Here is a 26770-nt window from a genome sequence, read left to right as displayed (position 1 = left end):
GAATATAATTCTCAATCAGTTCTCCTAAGCATTTCTGTCTAATGTCAGCATAGAGGGAAAATTGTGGCGCTCAGGTCTACATAGTTTTAGTGATGAGCGAACGTGCTAGGATAAGGTGTTATCCGAGCATGCTCAGGATAAGGTGTTATCCGAGCATGCTCAGGATAACGGCTTCAGCATGCTCAAATAATATGTTCAAGTCCCTGCAGTTGCATGTGTTAGGCTGTTTGACATCGGGAACACATGTAGCAGTTGCCTAATAAACAAACAATGCTGAAAACCCTCAGTTAGCACATGAGCATGCTCAGATAACGCCTTATCCCAGCACGTTCGCTCATCACATAGTCTTCTATGATTTCATAGATAGAAGATGTATAAGTGTTTTACTTCTACCACCTATGCAGTGTGATTAGCTGTGTGTATGCAGGCAGAGCAGGACTCACAGGCTTTCTCCATCCTCGCAGCATGTACACTAGTTTCTATCAGCAGAATTAGAAAACTACATATAACTGAGCTCAGCTTCTTCCATGCTACGCCCATTTGATGGAGTATCAACAGAGAACAGGACATATTTCTTTAATACCCATGTTAACCTAATGCACCCCCCATATGCGAGTTCTTATCGCAAGCATGCGGTGAGGTGCCCATTTAGAACATGCGAGACGTTTATGAATATTTCATTTCGGGGTTATTACCAAGTGATAATTTCTAAAGGATTTGCAATTAACATATACAACACCTTTGAATGAACAGGAACGAACACACCAATATGTGGATGAGAGAGAGAAACGAGGTCAATGCTTTAGGAATGCTGTCATTTTGCATATATACATTTTATTTTTTAATTGAGAAGGTGGCACAAATAAGCAAATTGCTTTAGCCCCTTGTAGCAATCAGGGCACAGACTATAGGGTTATACACAATGCCATCCTGGTTGTCCCACAAGGCTTTATAGCACAAAAGAGACGCAACTGGTGACCCTTGTTTGTTTTTTCCCCATATACGAACATATTACTTGTATTTTGTGATGTTGAAGAGGATATTTTCTAAAAATGAATAGCATCATCGTTTGGTTGTCAAAAAGCACAGCCATGTAATAAGTGTCGCCTGTCGTTGCCATGCTTGGGTGCGCTTATAAATTAAGCAGGAGGTTAAAAAACAAAGTTACTGGCAGCTCAGCCTGTTAGCATTGTCCCAACGTGATCGGATCCAACAGAATGAAAGTATACTTACCTAAACCGCTGTGCTTCTGCTCCAGGAGTCGGGCTGCTCTTAGGTGGCTGTTATTATCGGAGAGTACCTGGAAAGAGAGGTTTGGTCTTTGGTTAGACATCTGATCAAACGGCCGATGTCGGGCCACCCGTCTCAGACAGTAATGTTAATAACACAACTTGATGCATGATGCACGTTAGTGGAACAGAACATCGTCATGCAACTCCGTTCCCTTCTGCGAAAAGTCCACTTCACACAGGACCTGTGGTCATGGAATGATGCGCAGCAAGCCATCAAAATATTACCAGACACAAAAATTACATACAGATGAAGGGAAACAAAGCAAATAACTGGAGAGACCTCACACTGCAAACAATGCGTTCAATTCAAGACCATATCCTGTACGGAAAGAAATGAAAAGAAAAGCTGGAAGCAAGCAGCTCAGCGATGCCAAACACAAGCCACGAGAATCCATGCATGAGGCCTACAGAAGGAGGAATAGGTTACAGGCTGTACCCAATGTAAAGCATATACCCGGCTCCTGAAACAAAGGAACTGGCCACGTTTCACAGAACCTCTTCCATTTGAAATGGCAATTTATAGTGATATGAACGGCTCATTCATTCAATCACATTGCACAAACGTCATGCACTATACGGCAGCACAAGTCAGCCCAGCAATGGACATTCCACCGCCAGTCCCTTCCCCTGCCCCTACTAATCAGCGCCTTAGTTCTCCTTGATGAGACACAAACACCTTTTACCAGGTGAAATAGACATCAGCACTGACCCAAAAGGAAAAAAAAAGAAAAAAGCTCCAGACTGTTAGACAATGGACACAGAAATGAGGACTCCACCAATGCTGGTTGTATCCATGGGTGTATGAATGCTGGGTGGGACAACAACTGACAATATTGGGCCTCAGGGACACCGTGATTTTTGTGTTTTGATGTTCTTTTCGGAAAGTAAACACTTTTTTTGTTTTAATTCTTTGTGTTCATTACTATGCGATATTGCACATAATTTATGGCCAATGTAACTTCTAGGTTACTATTTCATTCTACTTTAGGTGGCTGATTGTTTGACTTGCTTACTTTGTAGCATGCTATTTAAAAGTATACGTATTTATATTACACTTGTCTTGTCACCTTCAGCTTGGTCTAGTGCACGCTTTAACTTGTTGGTCAATTCACACATTTTCATATTTTATGTTTCCGTGTTTGTAAATCAATTTAGATTTTTTACCCTTTTTTTTAAATGTAAAGCAAAAGTTTTTTTTATACTTTTAAATAAATGGGTTTTTTTACATTTATTAATCCCACTAGGTGACTTGATCATACATTTTTGACTAAAATGCCTAAAGTAGAGTATAATAAGTTAGGGCTCAGGCGAAGCGGCAGGGGGCTTCATACAGTCTGATCAGAATGTTAAACCAAGAAGCTCATGTTCAGTTTTGTAAATTTTTGCCTTGCCGCATTAGATCAATGTATGATTTAAGAATGTGGGGTCTAAATCTTTTTTTTTCTATAGTTCAGCGTATTGCATGCTCTGTTCCATCTTTTTTTTTTTCTTTTTCACTTGGACCAGCAATCCTCCCATTTGTCAAAGGCATTTTAAATTAGCATGAGACTGCAATAGGGGTTCTGCTATTTTTCTCTCAGCTCACAGTCTGTGAGATTGTGGAAGGTGAGGTTCTTCTTCTATCACACGGTGCTAGTGCTGTGTGGTGGCCATTGGTGCTGTGGTATTGTGTGGCCTAGTCATGGGGAAATGTCAACCTTGCAGCATGGGCACTGTGAGGTACTAGGTTGCTGGCTCTGCTGGTGCACTATCGCAGCTGCGGTGGTGGTTGGCGCACAGTGTCACACCTTTAAGGCTGTGATAAGTTAAGGACCCACTGATAGGTTGGCCATGACGTGGTCGTGGGCTTCATAAAGTCTGATCAGAATGTTAAACTAAAAACCTCATGTTCAGTTTTGTAAATTTTTGCTTAGCAGTATTAGATCAATGTCAGAGCCTATGGTAATATGCTTCTGTGACAGAATGGGGTCATTGAGGTCATTGGTAGGCCTCTGGTCACCACACCACATGTCCATCAATGTGGGGGCCAATGCAGTGACTACATATCTAGAGGGTTAAACTTCCAGAAACTGAGGCTCCTCTAGTTTCAGCACTTACAATAGGAGTCTAGTTAAGAATCACCCCCAGAATCCTAAAGAAATTGCACGGGCACAGCTTTTGAGCATATGTGACCATGGTGATGTACAGGCACGTGATTTTTACCAGAGCTAATGGCTTTCCATGACGTACACGTGCTTGAATACTTAATCCAATCAAACAGAGCACTCGGGAAACTTGTACTAATGACTGATTGGGGTCTTAAGGATCAATTACTCCTCATCTATTCTGTGGATAAGTAATAAATGCTCTTCATGGGAATATCCCTTTGAAGGGCTGGATTGCAAAAGTGAGCTAAAAATCAATGTGGGAATTGCCAAGTCAGGAGCTATACTCTCCTACTGTGCCGGCATCATTCCAGTGATGTCGGCACTCGCAGTCCCAGGGCTCTCATACGATTGTTGTGATACGTGACCCCAGTGCCCAATCAGCGGGAATAGGGACGCCAGTGCTGATTGGGTGGTGGGGTCACTTGTCACAACAGCAGCACGAGAGCCCCAAGACTGCGAGTGATGACACCGCTGGAAAGGCGCTGCCACGTGAAGGGATTATTAGCTGTTTTGTTTTATCGGCACCAAACATTTAGATCAAGAATGCGCTGTCCTGGTAGTGGACCACCCTTTTAAGTGTAAAGGGGGCATTCTTCTTACAATGGTGATATTGGTGTTGCCCAAATAAAAGGCAAAAAAAGTAAAATAATGCAAATGTGTAATAACAGAGGTACAATGAAAGGGGTCATAGGACTGAAAACGTACTACTCAAATTTTTACTGCCTATATACTGGTACTACTAAAAAATATGCAGCCACCTTCTTGATGAGGGAACTGTCCCATCTGACCTGTTGTGGATTTTTGGGTGTATTCTAATGGAAGAAATGCTGTACATTAGGTACTAGTGACCAAGAAGGGATTAGTATTGAAATTAAACTCTTGGTTAACATCAAGCAAATAATGTATTAACTGCGAACACTTAAAATTTATTTTTTGACCCCCACTGGTTTAATAGCATCATAGTTACCAGTAAAATATATTTTATCAAACAATTAAATTTTACCTGATGCTATATTATAGTCTTAAAGGACAGCTAAGCCAATCAGGCCGGTCAGGTTTTTTTTTTTTTTTTTAAATTGAAAAGCAGATTATTAATAGTCTCCATGAAATCACTTTCTTGTGATCTTCATTGCCCATGAGTGTTAGTTGCGGCTACCAGATACTAAAAACACAACAAATGTTGTGTCTTCCTGTGCAGGCTACACCCATTTACTGGTACCCAGTAACACTGGATAGTAAAAAAGCTGTAGGAGAATTCTAAGACACAAGGCTGAGGGAATAAAAAAACTAAAGGAAACTCCAGAAATAGAACACAACAACCGCATGGAATGGGCTGTGACAATGAATAGGGTACCTTTGTGAATACCCAAGGAACCAAGGCCATGCTGAAAGGGAGAGCGACAAACTGAAACCCGGTGACACGGACTGTGAAGCTAATGTACCTAGGATGTGAGAGAAAAGTGGGATTGTGAAGACGAGTCCAGGATGTCTTCTGAGCAGGCACTCCATTCTGAAGTGTGAAGCCAAATGTGTACCCGTTATTAAGAGGTTTCAGGTCTAGGATTGCCATGACAGACAAGTCTCTCTGGGTGACCAGGAACTGGTTTGCAAAAAAAAAAAAAACCTGTGTATATATCCCAAGAAGGGACAGTTAGGCTTCTGCAATCAATGGTAGATCACATCCAGCGATAACTAGTTGCCTTACAGGTAAGCCACTGCAAGATCCCTCCAAGATGACAAATAAGGCATTTGAACAAATGAAATAAAAGGGAGAGTAACAAACTGGAAATGAGAGTGATGGACAGAGATTGATGGCTCTGAGCACGTTTAAATTGTGGAGCAGTTTCTCTATGGGTTGAGTTAGGGAAAAACAACAATAACGGAAGGAAGATCTAGGTAAAATGAGAAAACTACCTTGGGTAAAAGAGAGAAAAAGTACATTATCCTTATGGAAAACAAGAAAGAGTGATAGGCACAAAAGACACTAGCCATTTCTGAAACCCTTCTCATAGATGTGGCCATAAGGAAGGCTACTTTCCAAGAGATCAACCACATGGAGACTTCTTTGAAAGGCTCAAAAGGAGAGATTGCAGAGCCTCCAGAACCAGGCTGAGATCCCACAGGAAATAAGGAAAGTCAGGTACCACGAAATTGAGGGTGCAACCCACAGGTGGAAAGTCTCTTGTGAGTGTGAGCGTGTATGAAACTGGGTTAAGGAAATGGCCTTTTTGGAGGCTACCATCTTACCCAAGACTCTCATGCAGGAATGGAGACAGAGTGGAGAAAGGTGCCTCAGTGACTGAATTGAAACATCTTCTTGTCTTCCCAAAGTACCGTAATACACTTTCCGAGATGGTGTCAAATAACATCTCTAGGAAGAGAAGTCACTGAGACAGGATCAGAGAGGACTTTGGTCTATGATGATCAAGATGATCAGATGATCCAGCAGAAATAAGTTTTTTTGGGGTTATCTGCAGACATTCCAAGTTCTCTGAGACTGAGAAAAATCCTTGATGAGGATGTTGTCCAGAAAGGGAATGATGTTAGCACCTTTGGCAAGCGGAAGGGCCATGACCACTGCCAAGACTTTCGTGAATACACAGGGAATCGTGGACAGGCTGAAAGGGAGAACAATGAACTAAAAACAAGAAACCCAGACTCTGTGAAGCAGATGTACCTTGGGAGAGAGAGAAAAATGGGATTGTGAAGACAAGGGTCCTGAATGTCAACAGAGGAGAAAAACTTGTTGGGATCCATAGATGCCATCAACGAGGGGAGGCAATCCATTCTGAAGTGTGAAGCCAAACTTGTATCTGTTATTAAGAGGTTTCACGACTAGAGGCTCCACTTTAGGGGGCAAGGCCCGGTTGGAGAGAAGATTGTTAAAAAAAAAAAAAAAGGACAAAACGTCCAGCCACTAAGGTTTCTGAAAAAATCTGGTTGCTTAGTTTTCTGCTTAGGACTTTGCCAAAATAAATGGTTACTAAACTGGCTGGTTTGGCCATTTTGAAGGAGAAACGCTCTACAGTAGGAGAAGAGTCTTTTTCCATTCTTCAATTTTGAAGTGTCATTAACCAGCAAACAGAGAATTGGTCAGTATCTAGATCAGAGTCAAAATAAAAATAAAAATTTTCCTCTCTCAGAGGAAGAACCACAGAGAAGGGAGAAAGGAGGCTGAGCCACTGGAGGGGGAGGCAGACACCAAAGTGGACCCTACAGGGGAAACTAGAACACAGATGCCCAGATTGCTTCCATGGCCTGCTATACCGATGGGTATCTACTAGTAGGATTGACTCACCATGGGAAGTACAGTACCATGGACAGTCATGATAAGGGGAAGGCAATCTATAACTGTGACCAATGACTGGAAAAACTTGGTTAAATCCGCTGACTGATATAAAGGAATAGTTTATTTAGGGAAGGGCATACCTCACTGACATGAATAAACTAAACTAGGCAGACACTGAACAGGGATCTCTGTCCCACATGATACTAAACTAAACTGGAATTAGTTAGGTTTCAGTATATGGGTGTAGTTTGCAGAGGAGGCGTTTCTGCTATGTTAATGTCAGCCTCCAGGTAGCAACAGTAAACACCCATGGTTCCTGTCTCCTCCAATGTTGAGACCTAAAAATATATATTTTTCCTTCCAAGGGCATGTTCACAAGACGTTTTTTTTCAGTTGGGTCAACTCTGAAACCCTTATAAAAACACCCAGAAAATGCCCAAAATCAAATCGCTGTTTACATGTTCAGTCTTTTTAGTGTCTTAAAAGCACTTCAGGTCTCTGAAGACACCAAGAAATTAAAAGTAGTAATTCTTCAAGCGTTTTCCACTCTGAAAACAGTCAACATTTTACAATATAAGTCTATGAGAAGGCTCAAAAAGGGAAAATGCGCAGGCGTATTTTGAACATTTTTTTCCGGCATTTCCACTTGAAAAACCGCTAGCTTTTTATTTCAATAAAAAAAAAAAAGTGATCAGGAAGCCCCTCTTCTCCCCCCCACCCCCCCCAAAAAAAAAGATACTGACGCTCTCTGAAGCGCGTCTGTCATACCCTATACCCCCATACCCTGTACATACCCTAAAATAGAGGACAACCAGCATAATGAAGAAGGATTGTGATAGACTTGTATATAGCACAATATTTCGATCGCTAAACATAGCACGTGCCAATGGTATACTGACCAACCTGGCACTGCCATAAACAGCCATCACAAACCATGCGTGGGGAAAAAAAAAGGATTAGATGTCCTTTAATACTATTTCTGGTTGGTCTTTACGTTTAAACAAAAAGTTTTAGTGAAGTAAAGTTTAAAAACCTGTTGCCATGAGCCAAAAATACTGGATGTGAAAGCCAATGATTTAGGGGACACAGGGGAAGAAGTGATTTGATCCCCTGATCTGCGTCTTCGGCGCCCAGAACCCACAGCACTGGTGTAATGAATCCAGGTACCGATACACTCTGGGCTAGACACACTCAGGGGGCTCTCTTCCTAGAAGTGAGAAAGGGGGCAAAAACAAAGCAAAGCATGCAAAGTTAGAAACAAAGCAAAATGAACAGATAAAAAATAAAAAACAAATACTCCTAGGTTGAATTCAGACATCCAAGTATCACAGAGCACACACCGACTTCCCAGACCAACAGCGGGTCTCCTGACCCCAACTTAGCAGCCCGTTATATGCATGTCAGGCTGTTGAGTTCAGGTCAGGAGTTTCGCGGTTGGTCCGGCATCAGTGGTTCGTGTAGGGATTGTGAATCACCGACATCTGAATTTAGCCTTATTTGTAGTCCAGAGAAGGAGAACTGTACGTAACCTTTAATGTGTGGCATGATTGTAGCAAAAAGCTATGATTGGATTTTTAGATGTTGCTTCCTGTCTGTATTAGAAGCCTTTAGCATGGGTTTAATTGTAATAAATCACAAGCCAAGATATAAGTAGAAAAAGAAGATGGCAAAGAGAAAATCCACATGACTGAATGATCGGTTATGGCTAGAACATCCAAGATTCCAGCATACAAAGAGTTAAGGAATTAAGGATTAAGGAATGAATCAAAATCGCACATTTCAGGGTCTAGGACCAAAAGGCTACAGAGCTTTATAAGGAGGCAGCATTAGGTTTACTGCTTCCAAACAGATAAACAGCCATGTAAAGAGAACGGATTACGAGAGCACAGCTGTTTGCCACAAAAGTGTTCTGCAATTCAGGCCCAAACCAATTACACTGAGATATTTCACTTCACCCATGTCATACACACAGTACATACACACACTCACACAGACAGTAAAACCCGCTGCCGAGTAAGAATGTTCTCAAAGATCAGTGTTACTACTTTATTTTTATCAGTTAACAAAATGCAAGGACAAAAAGGTCAAACCAACTATTGATTTGGTTTAGATTTCCCTTTTATGTGTTTCACTTTGCATTTTGTTAATTACCAAAAATAAACTATTAACATTTACATTTTTTAAAGCATTCTTACTTTACAGCATTGTTTCCTTGAAACTTTTGCACAGTACCTTTTACGATATTATATACATTCATTCACATACTTTAATAAAGTATTTAAAGGGGTTTATCCACTACTCGGACAACTAATTCTCAATCCCCATTTGCCCTCAGTAAAAATAACACCACCTCCCAATCCAGTCTCCTAGACTTTTTGCATGCTGAGACAATTCTTTGGAATGCACGACCCAGGACAACACGATTAATGACCAATACCCACAGTTTTAAGCATGGCCTAAAAATGCATTTCTTTAGAGTGGCCTATCGCCTCACCTATATAACTATCCCAGTTTGGCCCATACAAAATTTTCTTTAAAATCATGCATCAGTTTACACCCGGTCCATGCACTTAACAGCCCTCTGTCTCGGTTCTGTACACATATTGGCTGGGACCGGTTCAAGCAGTGTCATGTGCATACCCTAGTTAGTATACTATGTCTGCATCGTACAATACAAGCACATTTTGTCATTTATCTGTCGTGTTCCACCTATTTCCTCACAGAGTGTAAGCTTGTGAGCAGAGTTCCCACTCTTTTTGGTATCTGAGTTATGTTTATTCTGTAATGTCCTCATTGTCTGCACAAGTCCTCTCTAAAATTGTAAAAGTGCTGCGGATTATGTTGGCACTATAAAAATAAAAATTATTATATCCCCTCTGGTAGCCTCACTTATGTTCCCTTCCTTTGAAGTCCACACTCTTAAGACTCTTCAAACCCTTCTCCCTGTGAGTGGCGGTTGTGCATTGCCCTCCACGTTCCTCCCATCAGTTCTTGGATCACTTTGTCACCTGGCTCCCTTACTTTTTATCCTGTGACATTCCCACTCTCATCATGGGACACTTTAACAACCCCATCAATGATCCCCTCTCAGAATCTGCCTCTCTCATCTCCTTTGTCTAACCTCCTCATTTGGCCTCTTACAGTTTACTAACTCTCCTACGCATGAAGACTGAAATACTCTGGACTTGGTCTTCTCCCGGCTTTGCTCAGTGCACAACTTTCCTAACTCCCCTTTCCCGCTCTATGACCATAACCTTTTATTCTCCATCAATAACTGTCTCCTCACATGTGACACCCCGACTTACCACACTTATAGGAGTAATAGTACCATTAATACCCAGCAACTTATGGACGATGTACACTCATCTTTAGCTCCCATCTCTACCCACTCCTGTCCAGACTTAGCATTGTCACCCTACAATAATACATTGCAGAGTGCCCTGGATGACGTAGCATCTGCTAAACGTAATGCACACGATGCAAACACGTTTTCTTCAGTGTTGCTCAAGATGCGCTGAACGTCAGTGGAGAAAAGCGCTTTTAGAAGAGGATTTCAACCACTATAAGTTCATACACAAACTTAGAAAAATATTCAGGATTGAGAGTCCTCAGTAGTTGATACCTTTTAATGGCTAACTGAAAAGATGGTAATACATTGCAAGCTTTCGAGACTACTCAGGTCTCTTCATCAGGCTAGACTAATACAAAATCTGAAGTCACATATTTATGCACAATACAGCCTAGAAAAAATGCAATAGATAAGACAAGTGACGTGAAGCAGAACTATCAATATGGGAGAGGGAGAAACATAAATATAAACATTGGACCAGTTCATAGATAAGGAGTCTGGATGTTTTATGGTCCTCTGATTGGGGTCTAGTTCTGTGTTGCCCTGCAAGGTTTTAAAAGGAAATTCCTTAATTGATGTAAAAAGACATAAATCCATGCGACACATTCATTCCAGCACTGAGAGTGTCAAAGTTCGTCATAAATTTGTACTCCCAAACTCGTCTCTCTATCTGAGATGTGAAGTTACCTTTCAATACCAGTAATTTCATATCCATGCTGCTGTGATCAGGGATACAGAAATGTTTTGCCACAGGTAGATCCATTCTTTTTTCTCTTATTGTGTGACGATGAGCATTCATCCTTGTTCTAAGCTTTTGCCCTGTCTCCCCCACATACAGACCCCCAGTTGGACATTTAGTACAAATAATTAAGTACACCACATTAGATGTAATGCAGGTGAAAGTACCTGGGATCTTGTAGTCCTGATGTGAGTTGGGGATCTTTATCTTGTCCGTGGTCATTATAAATGGACAGGTTTTACATTTTTTCTGGTTGCAAGGAAAGGTTCCTGCAGCTGTTGGAGAGGACAGGGAGCTTCTGACAATGATGCTTCTTAAATTTGGGGGCTGCCTAAAACACAGCAGTGGGGGGTCTGGAAAAATTGATTTTAATCGGGCATCTTTTTGTAGTAAAGGTTGTAATTTCCGTGCAGCTCCCCTTAGCACCTCCAGATTTGGGTTGTAGGTGACTACTAGAGGCACTCGGTTATTTTCTTCTTTAGCTTTGTAATGTAGCAGGTGATTCCTTGACAATCTGGTGGCTCTTGTAATTTGGTTTTCAATTGTTCTTGGATGGTAACCCTGATTCAAAAAGGTTTTTTTGAGGCGACCAAGGTGTTTGTCTCTATCCATGGGGTTGGAACATATACGATTGTATCTGATGGCTTGGCTATAGATATCTATAGCCAAGCCATCAGATACAATCGTATATGTTCCAACCCCATGGATAGAGACAAACACCTTGGTCGCCTCAAAAAAACCTTTTTGAATCAGGGTTACCATCCAAGAACAATTGAAAACCAAATTACAAGAGCCACCAGATTGTCAAGGAATCACCTGCTACATTACAAAGCTAAAGAAGAAAATAACCGAGTGCCTCTAGTAGTCACCTACAACCCAAATCTGGAGGTGCTAAGGGGAGCTGCACGGAAATTACAACCTTTACTACAAAAAGATGCCCGATTAAAATCAATTTTTCCAGACCCCCCACTGCTGTGTTTTAGGCAGCCCCCAAATTTAAGAAGCATCATTGTCAGAAGCTCCCTGTCCTCTCCAACAGCTGCAGGAACCTTTCCTTGCAACCAGAAAAAATGTAAAACCTGTCCATTTATAATGACCACGGACAAGATAAAGATCCCCAACTCACATCAGGACTACAAGATCCCAGGTACTTTCACCTGCATTACATCTAATGTGGTGTACTTAATTATTTGTACTAAATGTCCAACTGGGGGTCTGTATGTGGGGGAGACAGGGCAAAAGCTTAGAACAAGGATGAATGCTCATCGTCACACAATAAGAGAAAAAAGAATGGATCTACCTGTGGCAAAACATTTCTGTATCCCTGATCACAGCAGCATGGATATGAAATTACTGGTATTGAAAGGTAACTTCACATCTCAGATAGAGAGACGAGTTTGGGAGTACAAATTTATGACGAACTTTGACACTCTCAGTGCTGGAATGAATGTGTCGCATGGATTTATGTCTTTTTACATCAATTAAGGAATTTCCTTTTAAAACCTTGCAGGGCAACACAGAACTAGACCCCAATCAGAGGACCATAAAACATCCAGACTCCTTATCTATGAACTGGTCCAATGTTTATATTTATGTTTCTCCCTCTCCCATATTGATAGTTCTGCTTCACGTCACTTGTCTTATCTATTGCATTTTTTCTAGGCTGTATTGTGCATAAATATGTGACTTCAGATTTTGTATTAGTCTAGCCTGATGAAGAGACCTGAGTAGTCTCGAAAGCTTGCAATGTATTACCATCTTTTCAGTTAGCCATTAAAAGGTATCAACTACTGAGGACTCTCAATCCTGAATATTTTTCTATCTACTGGCTAACACGGTACAAAGATATACATCTTTCCTGTACACAAACTTATAACTCTGCCCTTCATCTGGCCAAACAATCCTACTTCACCACCCTCATCACGTCACTGGCCAACAATTCTAAATAACTTTTTGAAACATTACACTCCCTCCTGAGCCCTAAAGTACAGGCTCCTGTCAGCAACCTCAGTGGTGAAGAGCTAGCCATTTATTTCCTAGAAGAAAATCAAGCTCACTTGTCATCTTTGAGCCTGTTCTAGAAGAAGTTACCTGGCTCCTTGCTTTGTCTCGGCTTACAACCTGCTCCAGTTACCCTATTCCCCCAAATCTCCTGCAGTCTCTCTCACAGATTGACACCACTAACCTAACTAAAATATTTATTCTCCACCTCTCTTCTGGTATCTTTCCCTCTTCATTTAAACACAGTATCATAACCCCTTTACTCAAACATCCCTCGACCAGAACTACGCTGATAACTACAGACCGGTCTCTAATCTTTTCATCTCTAAGCTCCTGGAACGCTTGGTCCACTCACGTTTAATCTGCTATCTCTCAGATCACTCTATTCTTGACCTTTTACAATCTGGTTTCCGCTCTTTACACTCTACTAAAACTGCCCTCAATAAAGTATCTAATGATCCATTAACAGTAAATCAAATCCAATGGTCACTGCTCCCTGACAATTCTAGTGGATCTCTCTACTGCATTTAACACTGTGGATCATCAGCTCCTCCACACTATGCTCCACTCTATAGGCCACAAGGACACTGTTCTCTCCTGGTTCTCTTCCTATCTCTCTGACCACTCCTTCACTGTATCTTTTGCCGGCTCTTATTCCTCTCTTCGTCCCTTCACCATCGGGGTTTAACAGGGCTCAGTCTTAGGCTCCCTCCTCTTTTCGCTATACACCGCCCTATTGGGCAAACAATCAGTATATTTGTGTTCCGGTACCATCTCCATGCTCATGCTGTCAACACCCAATTATACACTTCTTCCTCTGACATCACCCCGACCCGAATACAAAATACCAAGGATTGTTAGTCTGCTGTCTCTAACATCATGAATCTGAACTTCTTGTGTTTCTCCCCTACCCCAACTCTACTTGACATTGAAATTACCTTGAAGGGTTCAACCATAACTCCAAAGAAGGAAGCTCGCCGTCTTGGGGCTATATTTGACAGAACTTTCCTTTGTTCCCTACATCCACTTACGTAGCCTGCATCCTAAAAAAAATCTCCAGAATCCAACCTTTTCTCCCCTTTGAAACTTCAAAAACACTTACTGTCGCTCTTATTCACTCTCGTGTGGACGACTATTGCATCTCTTTATTGATCGGTCTCCCTCTAACCAAACTTTCTCCTCTCTAATCCTTCCTAAATACGACAGCCAGGGCCATATTTCTGTCCAGCCACTTCGCTGATGCCTCCGCCTTGTGCCAGTCATTACACTGGTTGCCCATTCGCTACAGAATTATATATAAACTAATATCTCTCATCTACAATGCTCTCCACAGTTCTGCACCACCCTATATCTCCTCCCTCATCTCTATCACCCTACATGTGTCCTCCTTTCTGAAACTGACCTAAGACTAACATCTTCCACAATCTGAACCTCACATCTTTGTCTCCAAGACTTCTCCCATGCTCCACCAGTTCTCTGGAATGCACTAACCTAGACGAACTGACTAATACCTAGCCCCCATGTTTTTAAATGTGCTTTAAAACCACATTTCTTTAAACAAGCCTATCACCTCAGCTCACTAACCTAACTCTCCCCTTTTCCCTCCTTCTAGCCATTATTCACAATCTGCTCCCTTCTATTCATCTGTCTCCACAACCCCAATGCACACAATAACTGTACTTGATAATTGCACTTACTCATACGGCCTGATGACCGGATCATGCAGCTTTACATGAAAACCCCCATTTATTATAATCTCTGGACCTGAAATAACAAGGACTTTTCACCTATTGTGTCCCCCCCTATTCCCTTGTAGTTTGTAAGCTTGTGAACAGGGTCCTCATTGCTCCTGTAACTGTGCACTGTCTTACCTTGTATTGAATTTATTGTCTGTGTCACCTCTTAAATCGTAAAGTGCTGTGGAATATGTCGGCGCTATATAAATAAAATAATAATATTACCTGTAATCGCCCGCAATGTCATTACAGTGGTGGCAGCACTGGCTCTCCCGTGGATCACGTGACTTTATTAGGTCATGTGATCCTTGAGGCCAATCAGCTCTGGCTTCACTCTCCCAGCCTTCGGACAAATCACATACATCAGAAGGAAGTAAGATCTTCCCTGGGAGAGTCAGCATTGACACCACTAGAATGCCGCCGGGGGGGAATATGAGTCTTACTATTTACTTGGGCAAACACAGGGATTGAGAAGCGGTTGTCAGAGAAATGCTCAACCCCATTAACTTGTAAACTTTCGTTTTTTTTGGGGAGAGGGATATAAGGGAAACTGAGTTTGCCTTTTATTGTCACAAGTGAAAGGACTTAAAGAGATTATATAGACACCAAAGGTGGACAATCTATTTATTACAGAAATGCATTTCAGACTAAAAATCATTTTTGCACTTGGGTGGCTTAAAAAAAAAGTTGCAAAAAAGACACCAAGTGCCCATACTAGGAAGCGCCTGTCTTTAATCCTGTTCATTTAGACACTGTTCATATGTTCAGGTTTTAAATACATTAGATAGGGACTGCTCCATTAAGGGTTACCTTGACGAGGTGGAGTGGCTTGGTATACACTTTTTTGCAAAAAACGTATCGACTAAATACCCTATATTTGTTGTCATCTTTTTACCAGCACTTGCTGATTGTCATATTTTTTACTGCAGGGTATTTTTGCACATTTGTTATTCTGTGCTTTCTTTTTGTGTATCATTTGACTATTACAGGCTCTGGGATCCCCTTTACACTCATATTTCATGAGGTCTATGGTCATAAATCAGCTGAAAATAGCTGAGAAAAAGAGAAAAGTGCATTGCAAACTCTCCAGTTAGAAAATCAGCTGATGAATTCTCAGTTAACTCATTGTGCAGCCGGCAATAAACTATGCAACACAGAGGTTATAAGAGGCAAACTCTGCAATATTATTAATAAAACCCATCTTCAAAAATTATTTTTAGCTCCAAATGCATGCATCTAAGAAAAAAAAAAAGAAAATTGTCCCCAAAGGTGGATAACCCCTTTATGATAAACATAAAGGAACAAGAGGAAAGCCATCTTTTTCTAAAACGGATGTGTGATTCGAATTTATAGCTGCTAATACTGTCCCATATATATCGGCAGGAAGCAGGTTTTGTCCAATACAGACAGATTTTGTTGAAAGCAAGCCACATTAAAGGCAGCAATACCCAAAATAATGTTTCAGAAAAGTTTATAAAAAAGAAAGTTAAATCTTAGCCATAGTAAATTATGCAGTTAGTCTAGCATGTGAAATCTCTTACCTCTACAGATCCTATCTTTCTGGACCGAGGTAAAGGAGATTTTCTGTGAATGTGAATTGGATCAGACACCATAGGTTTAAACATCACCAAGGCTCTATCAGGCTCATCCCTTTTGCACACACCAGAATCCTCGTCGCTGTCATTGCCATGAACCGGCTTCTTCGAACTTTCACTCTAAATTAAACAGCCCAAAAAAATGCCATATGTACTTACCACTTTTTTTGTGGAAGGAAAAAAAATGTAAGTAAAATCTACCATACGTAAAGAAAACATTAAAGAAATAAACACAAAAAGAGTGAAAATATTAACTACTATATATGTCAGTGAATACAAGTACAACTGCTTTACTCCTACAAAAAGCTACAAAAAAAATGACTGATGGAACTTGTAAAAGAGGTAATTGTTATTTAAAAAAGGAGTCATGCTTGAATGTAATAAAATCAGCCCCCGCCATGTAATTCAAACTGCAGCCCATCTTTATCATGTGACAGAACAAGCTGCAGTCTAAAGAAACACAGCTTCCGAGACCTGTGTCTAAACTAAAAGAGGAGGTGTATGGTAAGCACACAGAAGGGCTAAGACAGGAGTAGAAATAAATCTTCTCAGCTGACTGAGCATGCAGGTGTCAGGCTGAGTGCAGACGTACTTTTTGGCCCTGCGGATTTTTCCGCGCAGAATGGAAGAAATCCGCAGGTCAAATGACCTGCATTTTTCCTGCGGCTTTCTTCCATTTTTGATGCGGTTTTCATGCGGTTTTTGTGCGGTTTTCCATCGCGGTTTTCCCCCTGCGGATTTGGTGACAGGGGAGATGGAAAACCGCACAAAAGTAGTAACATGCTGCGGATTTTGTACCGCGGGAAAACGCAGCGTCTGCACAGTGGTTTTTTTTTTACATTGATTTTAAGGCTACTGTACATCACAATGCAGAAATGCAACGTTTCTGCGCGGTAAAATCCGCTGCGGAACCACTGCAAATCTGCATCGTGTGCACACAGCCTCAGGCTGGAGATAAGAATCATTTGTACTCAGTCAGCCTTGTAGGAAAAGTTTCTCTGCCGAGCATTAGCACTCCACTATCTTTGGCAGTCCCATAAACAATGAATGGAAAAGAGGTACTTGTGCTCAACATCTGCTCTATTCAGAAAGGGTTCTGAAGAGCCCTGCTTTCAGAAAGTCGAGAGTCACAGTATTTGGACTGTCAGAATAATCTAAACTTGTTAAAAAAAAAAAAGCCTTTGATAGCTCACTACTTTGCTTTGTTGTCAATGCACATTGCAGCATTATTCTATTAAAGACATTGATTTTGAGGAATACTTCTATCCAAGTCTTGTCTGTAAATAATCTACATAATGGGTAAAACAGGAATGTGTATATTTATGTGGACTGTGTTCGGGGGACCCAAGCATGTCTCCACTACAAAAGTGAACTCCCAGAACCTAGAGAAGGAAGTGTCTCCGGAGACTGAAGTGCTGGAGTTGCAACCAGTAGATTTTGTAACGTCTAGTGTTGATTATATCAGAAGGTTATAAGAGCGTTGGGTGATTGTTATTCTGTATTAGGAAAACCCTAAATTTGGGAGTCACACTGAATTTGCACAGAATGTGATCTTTAAAATGCTAAATGTTTGATTAATCCTTAGGTAGTTTTCATGTAGGAGTAATAAGTGTGCATTTCTGTGCCTGTGATAACCAGAAGTCCTGGGTGGACCGTGGATCTAATGACGCGAACTGGTGACTTCATAGATTCTCATGACGGAACTTGCATCCAAATGAAGGGCGCAGACATGCGCCCACAATACGCTCTTCTGACAACAGCCCTACTCTGTAAAGTGTGATAATGTATGAATAAAAAGAAAAACCAAAAAAACAGAATTCCGTAAACCTGCTAAAATAAACGGCAACAAACCTCTCGTGAAGCCGGCCTGTACCCAAATCCAGAAGGCAAATTTTTATCTTCTTCACAACCTTTAGCCCCTGGACTGAAATGAAGCTCAACATGAAATCTCTCCTCCGATGACAAGTCCTGTTTAGGAAGTGCAGAATAAAATGTCACAGAGCAGTCTGCTCCATCTCTGAATAGTATCTTTATTACCACCCCTTTTTTGGAGGGCTTACTGCTCTAGCTGTTGCAAATTAAGGATTCATAAAAACCTTAAGGTTACGTTCCCAAGAGAAGCCTTTGGTGAGTTTTTGACACTGCAGAATTTCTGCACCTTTTATTTAAATTAGATTACTTGCGTTCTTTCATTGCATTTGTGTGCTTTTTTTATCATATGTTTTTATCAGGTTGTTCATGCTGTGGTTTTGCTTCTTGTGGGTGTGGAATGTTTTAACCCCAAGGGTGGTTTGCATGTTAATGACCGGGTCAATTTTTACAATTCTGACCACTGTCCCTTTTTTAGGCATTAACTCTGGAACGCTTCCATAGATCCTGGCGATTCTGACATAGTTTTCTCGTGACATATTGCACTTCATGACAGTGGTAAAATTTCTTTGATATTTGTGAAAAAAAGGAAATTTGGCGAAAATTCTGAAAATTTTCCAATTTTTTACTTTTTTTCACAAAAAAAGTTACTTCAGGTCCAATTTTTTTTTTATTTTACCAAGGGTGACAGTAGAAATTGGACCCCAAAAGTTGTTGTACACTTTGTCCCGAGTACGCTGATACCCCATATGTAGGAGTAAAACCACTGTTTGGGCGCATGGCAGAGCTCGGAAGAGAAGGAGCACGTTTGACTTTTCAATGCAAAATTGGCTGGAATAGAGATGGACGCCATGTCGCGTTTGGAGAGCCCCTGATGTGCCTAAACAGTGGAAAACCCCAATCTACAGTCATATGTAAAAGTTTGGGCACCCCTATTAATGTTAACCTTTTTTCTTTATAACAATTTTGGTTTTTGCAACAGCTATTTCAGTTTCATATATCTAATAACTGATGGACTCAGTTATATTTCTGGATTCAAATGAGGTTTATTGTACTAACAGAAAATGTGCAATCTGCATTTAAACAAAATTTGACCGGTGCAAAAGTATGGGCACCCTTATCATTTTCTTGATTTGAACACTCCTTACTACTTTTTACTGACTTCCTGAAGCACTAAATTGGTTTTGTAACCTCATTGAGCTTTGAACTTCATAGCCAGGTGTATCAAATCATGAGAAAAAGGTATTTCAAGTGGCCACTTGCAAGTAGTTCTCCTATTTGATTCTCCTATGAAGAGTGGCATCATGGGCTCCTCAAAACAACTCTCAAATGATCTGAAAACAACATAGCTTTTCAGGGGAAGGATACAAAAAGTTGTCTCAGTGATTTAACCTGTCAGTTTCCACTGTGAGGAACATAGTAAGGAAATGGAAGAACACAGGTACAGTTCTTGTTAAGCCCAGAAGTGGCAGGCCAAGAAAAATATCAGAAAGGCAGAGAAGAAGAATGGTGAGAACAGTCAAGCACAATCCACAGACCACCTCCAAAGACCTGCAGCATCATCTTGCTGCAGATGGTGTCACTGTGCATCAGTCAACAATACAGCGCACTTTGCACAAGGAGAAGCTGTATGGGAGAGTGATGCGAAAGAAGCCGTTTCTGCAAGCACGCCACAAACAGAGTCGCCTGAGGTATGCAAAAGCACATTTGGACAAGCCAGTTACATTTTGGAAGAAGGTCCTGTGGACTGATGAAACAAAGATTGAGTTGTTTGGTCATACAAAAAGGCGTTATGCATGCGCTGTATTGTTGACCGATGCACAGTGACACCATCTGCAGCAAGATGATGCTGCAGGTCTTTGGAGGTGGTCTGTGGATTGTCCTTGACTGTTCTCACCATTCTTCTTCTCTGCCTTTCTGATATTTTTCTTGGCCTGCCACTTCTGGGCTTAACAAGAACTGTACCTGTGTTCTTCCATTTCCTTACTATGTTCCTCACAGTGGAAACTGACAGATTAAATCTCTGAGACAACTTTTTGTATCCTTCCCCTGAAAAGCTATGTTGAATAATCTTTGTTTTCAGATCATTTGAGAGTTGTTTTGAGGAGCCCATGATGCCACTCTTTATAGGAGAATCAAATAGGAGAACTGCTTGCAAGTGGCCACTTGAAATACCTTTTCTCATGATTTGATACACCTGGCTATGAAGTTCAAAGCTCAATGAGGTTACAAAACCAATTTAGTGCTTCAGGAAGTCAGTAAAAAATAGTTGGGAGTGTTCAAATCAAGAAAATGATAAGGGTGCCCATACTTTTGCACTGGTCAAATTTAGTTTAAATGCAGATTGCACATTTTCTGTTAGTACAATAAACCTCATTTGAATCCAGAAATATAACTGAGTCCATCAGTTATTAGATATATGAAACTGAAATAGCTGTTGCAAAAACCAAAATTGTTATAAAGAAAAAAGGTTAACATTAATAGGGGTGCCCAAACTTTTACATATGACTGCAAGTCCAACCCCAACACACCCCTAACCCCAGCCCTAACCATAACCCTAACTTTATCCCCAACCCTAACCCTATCTTTCAACCCAACCCTAACTTTAGCCCCAAAGTTAACCCTAACTTTAGCCCCAACCCCAACTTTAGCCCCGTCCCTAACCCTAATGGAAAAATGGAAATGAAAACTATTTTATTTTATAGCGGGTTTTTATGTTTGGCAGCTGTCACGTGCTAAAAGACGCTTTTTATTGCAAAAAAAAAAAAGTTTTTGCATCACCACATTTTGAGAGCTATAATTTTTCCATATTTTGGCCCACAGAGTCATGTGAGGTCTTGGTTTTTTGCAGGACGAGCGCACATTTTTATTTCTACAGTTTTCGGGAACATGACATTTTTTGATCGCTTTTCATTACAGTGTTTGGGAGGCAGAATGACCAAAAACCAGCAATTCATGAATTTCTTGGGGGGGGGGGGGGGGCGTTTACACCGTTCGGCGTGTGGTAAAATTGATAAAGCAGTTTTATTCTTTGGGTAAGTACGATTGCAGTGATACCTCATTTATATGATTTTTTATGTTTTGGCACTTTTATACAACAAAAAGACGGATATAAATAAACGTGGTACCCGTGTGTGCGGCCGATCACGATTACGTACTATCCCGTCCATGGTAACAGAATGTCACGGGTTTCATGGACAAGATAGTACTTTCTGGTGTTTGACAAAACTTTATTGACATACTTATGTGCAAATTGCACTGGCTTGCAAAAGTATTCACCACTTCCCCCTTGGCATTTTTCACGTTTTTCTACCCCACAACCTGGAATTTGACTGTTTTTTGAGGATTTGCATCAGTTCATGTAAAAAATATAGAAGAGACAGAAGATTCGGCACTGCTCCTTAACTCCTAAGCAGTTTCATGACTGCTATTCAAGTCCAAAATCACACACCTGGACCAACCGCCAAACTACCGTCCGAACGGGTGCTCGATACAGAAAAGCAAACATGTAATCTGATTATGTACAGAAGAGAAAAAAATTGATGGCACTCACCGTTCTGTCGTGAAAATTCTTTATTGATTAAAAGGCATTGGCACGGGAGGAACGTACCGGGAGTGGATGACGGCCGTTTCACGCACTTGCGCTTCAACGGGTCCTCAACGGGACCCGTTGAAGCGCAAGTGCGTGAAACGGTCGTCGTTTTTTTTTCTAATTTGTACATAATCATGTAAAAAATATGCCTACAACTTTGAACATTTGGTTTTCTTTCTATTGTGAAGCAAACATCAAAATAGGACAAAACAACAAAAAACTTCAGTGTGCTTAACTATTCAAACCCTCTAAAGTCAGTACTTTGTAGAGCCTCTTTTTGCAGCAATTACAGCTGCAAGTCGCTTAGGATAACTATCTATGAGCTTTCCACATCTTACCACTGAGATTTTTGCCCATTCCTCAAGAAAAACTGCATCAGCTCCTTCAAGTTAGATGGTTTCCTCTGGTGATTCTTCATGTCTGGGCACAGATTTTCAAATGGATTAATGTCTGGGCTTTGACTAGGCCATTCCAAAACATTAATACGTTTCCCCTTAAACCACGCGTGAGTGTTGCTTTAGCAGTTTGCTTTGGGTCATTTTCTTGTTGTAAGCTGAACTTCCGTCTCAGTCTCAAATCACTGACAGACCAACAGAATATCCCTGTATTTTGCGCCATTCAACTTCCCCTCACTTCAGACAATTTTCCCTGTCCCTGCTGCAGAAAAACATCCTCCCAGCATGGTGATGCCACCACCAGGTCTCACTGTTAGGATGGTGTTCTTGGGGTGATGAGCGGTGTTGGTTTGACGTCAGACATAGCGTTTACTTTAGTGGCAATAAAGTTCAATTTTGGTCTCATCTGACCAGAGCGCCTTCCTCCATACATTTGGGGAGTATCCTACATGTCTTTTGGCAAACTCAAAACGAGCATTACAATGTGGGTGCGTAACTAAAGGCCTTTTTTCTGCCCACTCTTCCACAAAGGTCACCTCAATGGAGTGTACATCTTATTGTGGTTATATGGACAGATACTCCAGTCTCTGCTTGGGAAGTCTGCAGCTTCTTCAGGGTTACCTTTGGTCTCTGTGCTGCAGCTCTGATTAATGTCCTCCTTGCCTGAGCTGAGAGTTTTGGTGGGCAGCCCTGTCTTGGCAGGTTTGCTGTGATACCATGTTCTTTCCATTTGATGATAATGGATTTGATGGTGATCCTAAGGATCAACAGAGATTGGGATATTTTTTTAACCCAACTTGACTTGTACTTCTCAACATCTTTGTCCCTGACTTGTTTGGAGATCTCCTAAATCTTCATGGTGTTTGGTTAGTGGTGCTTCTTGTGTAATCTTTTTGCAGCCTCTGTGGCCTTTCAGATAAGGTGTGTATACAACAGACCACGTGACACTTATGATTGCAGACAGGTGGACTTCCTTTCACTAAGCATATGAATTATGAAGGTAATTGCTTGCAACAGAATTTTTCTAGAGGCTTCATAGCAAAAGCAGTCAATACACACGCCAATTTTTAGTTATTTGATCCCATAAATTTAATTTATGCCTATATTGTTCTCACTTCACGAACTTAGACTATTTAGTGTTTAAATACAGGCTGTAATGTAACAAAATAGGTAAAAAGCCAAGGGAGTGAATACTTTCGCAAGCCACTGTACATATGCTACCTGAGGATTTAATTCAAGTACATGGGGAAATTTCGCACAGAAAACTCAGCTTACCCGCATGAGAAATTGACATGCTGCAGATCTGAAACACCCCAACCGCAACAGTGGGCATGAGGTTTCTATAAATCCCATCCACTTGGCTAGAACAGTACGATGCTGTATTTTTGACATACCAAAAATGCACTGCAAAAACGCACCAAAAAGCTCACTATGAGAACACAGCCTTAAAGGGAACAGATTGGGTTTCCTGTTTCTAAACTGTTGGAACCACCACATGGTCCGTTCCCTACAGCCCTGCATGCATACTGTATGAATTTATATTAAAAAAAAAAAAAATAATAGGTTACATAGTTAGAAAAAAAAAACAAAAACAAAAAAAAAAACAGCTATGTCCATCGATTGCAATGTGTTGCAGATCACTCAGGATACCCAATACTCACAACAGAGCTGCTTAGACTCCTCCAAATCGCCTGCAGCTTCCACTTCCAGACACCTCAGAAAAGGCAGATAGTGTGTATGGAGCGAGACAAAATGAAGAAAAACTACAGAGCACCAGTCAACTGAATGTGTACCTCGATAAGTAGTGTGGAAGGGGGCCAAACACAACAATCCGGCTAGGGTTCCAAGAAAACACCATAATTTACCCCATCAATCGTTTGGTGAGGGTAATCACACATTAATCACTAGCGGTAGTGATCTTATAATATACTTGGTGGAACGTCCATGCCGGAGAACAACACATTCGCATTGAGGGGGCGCTTAAATAAACATATATTTATTATTAGAAAATTAGGAATCTGTGTGCGCTAAAACTTTATCTTAGAATGGGGTTACTAGCAGGATTAGCAGAACCCTTGTTGATCAGATAGGGCACTCGCTTTCCAGATTTAGGGTTCTTTATAGGAGTTAATATTCTGGATTTTTACTTTAAATTGTATGGCGCTAAAGGAGTCAAATGTGTCTTCAGAAGGAGTACGATGAATGATATTATACAGCAGGTAGTTAATCAGCTTATTGGGATTGGGTTCAATATTAGAACGTCTTCCATTTACATAAGGATGTACTAGAATTCAGTTTTCCATCTTCTATAAGGATAGGTGGTGTGTAGCAGGTGGTGCTCTTGTGCTGCCGGCTTTCCATCTCTTATTCTCTTTTTCTGATGAAAGAAAAACCCAAAATGCATAGGCCATTTTGTTTTGTTTGCTTTTTTCATAGAAGGGAATAAATAGTTTAATCACACTGGAGATCGTAGCCACTAGTTTCCGCTCTTCATCACTATGGGGGTTCAGAGATCTAGAATAATGGTTGAGGAGGTGGGGGGACAGTGGATAAGTTTCCTCCCAATAACAAGTGCGTGCGGATATCGCACTACTTAATGATACACATTCACTTGGCTGCTGCTTCTGTATTTTGTCTAGTCCTACATAAATGATCTGTATACATTTCTCATGTTGTAATGAGTCTCGAGCCCTCCGAAGGGCAGTTACGGATCAATCTCGGCGCCTGCTGTAAGCCGGATAGCCCAGGAATTATGCCTGTGATTGGTAAGATGCCTCCTTCATCAAAGGCAGAGAGGCTGGGTTACCAGGTGCCGGGGTCAGTCTGCATGGGGCCGCCTGGCTCTCATTATCATACAGCAAGCCAGATGTATAAAGGAATGGATCGTTAGGATCCCAATTAATTATGCAAATTGTCTCTTCAGAGAGGAAGAGGACTAGAACTCTAGTGCCATCTATTGGAAGTAGCAATCCTAGAAGTCAATGTTGACTCTTTAACGAGCCTTGTTACATGACTTAGGATAAAAGCCAAGTCAGAATCTCAATTTGCAGATACTGTGTTTCGGGGTACTGCCCCTCGTCAGTGCAAAGTGTGAGATCTGGTTTAGCTGTGTGAGAGGCGTCTGACCGATATCCAAGAAGTATCATTTCTCCTTGCGGAGAATGACATGCTAAGCATGCCAGAGACAATTTGCATAATTAGCATATTTCCCAGAGGAGCATTGTGGCTTTAATTCTCCTCACCTCGGCATGTTTAGCATGTCATTCTCCACAAGGAGAAATTATACTTCTTGGATATCGATCCCAATTAAGTGACACATACCAGGGTGGCTGCTGCTGCTGCCAGGTTTGCTTTATTGGGCCATGCTGCAGTTTTTTCTGTGCAGAAATCATATCATCTACATCATCTTATATAAAGGTAAGAACTTTTGATGCATTTTCTGAATTCTAATTCACATCCAACACACAGTTTTTTAAAGTCTTTTTTTTAACCATTTAATTAGCTGACAGAAAGTATACATCATTGGCAGATGCTCTTAGCCAATTTCATACATCAATGAAGACCTCATTCACCAGGCTCCTTAGTTGCTGAATGCCATGTATCATTCTATAATTATCGAGCCATTTTGGGATGGTGATAGGTTTTGCCATGGCTACCACTTGGAGAAGGGCTTGGTAATGTGTGCCTACTGTCACTGTAAAGTACCATTTCTTACATGGATGATAATGTTTTTCCTGCATGTGTCTGTTCTTAATTTTTTTTGTATGAGCTTTTTTAAATTTCGCACTAGTACCGCCCTTGCGCACATTCAATGGAGACTATCGAGATCTCAGCTCGTCATTGAGCCGCAATCCCAATCTGCGCATGCGCAGCCACCCGTGCCATTTTGCTGCAGGACGCGGGGGCAAGAATGTGCGCGGCCAGCACTAGTGCGAAATTTAAAGGAGGCGGCTCATACAAATGCGGATGGGCCGGGGCAGAACCGAAGACTCTATCCAAAGTCCTGCATTGATGCACGAAGCGGATATTGCACCAAAACTTCTAAGGTAAATTAAACAAGAGCAAGGCTACAGATTAGTTCACTACAGGTGTCCATTAAACCAATATATTGGGGCCATCATGGCCATACCTTTACGTAAATCGTGATGACAGGTTCTCTTTAAGGATCACTTTGGTATACTGGCTTTGACAGTTTCTATACCCACATTCACTGTAGTAAAATGGATTTTAGACATTTAGAGTCACCTTGTTTGGGTCTTCATAGAGCATAATCACAATCTGCGTCATGTAATTCAGTTCATTTACAAAGTTCAAGTAATCCATCGCCCTTTTCCACTGCTCATCCTTCGATTCCTATAACACAGCATGACATGACATTAATAGAGGAACTTCTACACACAAATGCTCAATTTAGGAATATTCTTGCATATATGAAAAGGTAAAACTAGAGAGACTTCCTAATGGCCTGTCATGGGCATTGCCTGGCGGACACACAAGCTGAGCTTGACCACTGCCGGAACCCCTTTACCCAGCTATACAAATACATGATGAAAATCTGGCTACAGATACCACTTGGGGAAAATGACTGAACAGAGTTCACTTTTAATCAAACAAAAAAGTTCCAGCAACAAACATCCAAATCAGATTGTTGAAAAGACGTTAAAACTTCATCTTTATTGCAATGCCTTTAAAAACATGCTGTTAAAATTGTAAATTCAGGGGATTACGCGTTTCAAACAAAAATGTTCTTAGTCATAGTCATTGGC

At 41.1% G+C, this 26770-nt stretch overlaps 1 protein-coding gene across 9 annotated transcripts in view; it reads right to left on the bottom strand.

The window, feature by feature from the left end:
• Nucleotides 1-26770, bottom strand: part of PPIP5K2 (diphosphoinositol pentakisphosphate kinase 2) — a 184478-nt gene that overhangs the window by 38848 nt on the left and 118860 nt on the right. For 5 of the 9 annotated variants that reach the window (XM_073546011.1, XM_073546083.1, XM_073546164.1 and 2 more), the window contains 5 exons: nucleotides 26250-26357; nucleotides 18000-18116; nucleotides 16095-16268; nucleotides 7762-7935; nucleotides 1234-1300 (listed from right to left, as the gene is read on the bottom strand). In XM_073546011.1, coding sequence (XP_073402112.1) covers nucleotides 1234-1300; nucleotides 7762-7935; nucleotides 16095-16268; nucleotides 18000-18116; nucleotides 26250-26357 — 640 coding nt within the window. The remainder of the gene's footprint in view (nucleotides 1-1233; nucleotides 1301-7761; nucleotides 7936-16094; nucleotides 16269-17999; nucleotides 18117-26249; nucleotides 26358-26770) is intronic. The other 4 variants (XM_073546250.1, XM_073546649.1, XM_073546406.1 and 1 more) reach the window with 1 other exon arrangement.

Source organism: Dendrobates tinctorius, unplaced genomic scaffold, assembly GCF_039654945.1.
Source record: "Dendrobates tinctorius isolate UK_male_01 unplaced genomic scaffold, ASM3965494v1 ptg000003l, whole genome shotgun sequence".
Classification (NCBI taxonomy): Eukaryota; Metazoa; Chordata; class Amphibia; order Anura; family Dendrobatidae; genus Dendrobates; species Dendrobates tinctorius.
This window is presented reverse-complemented; position numbering and strand designations above follow the sequence as displayed.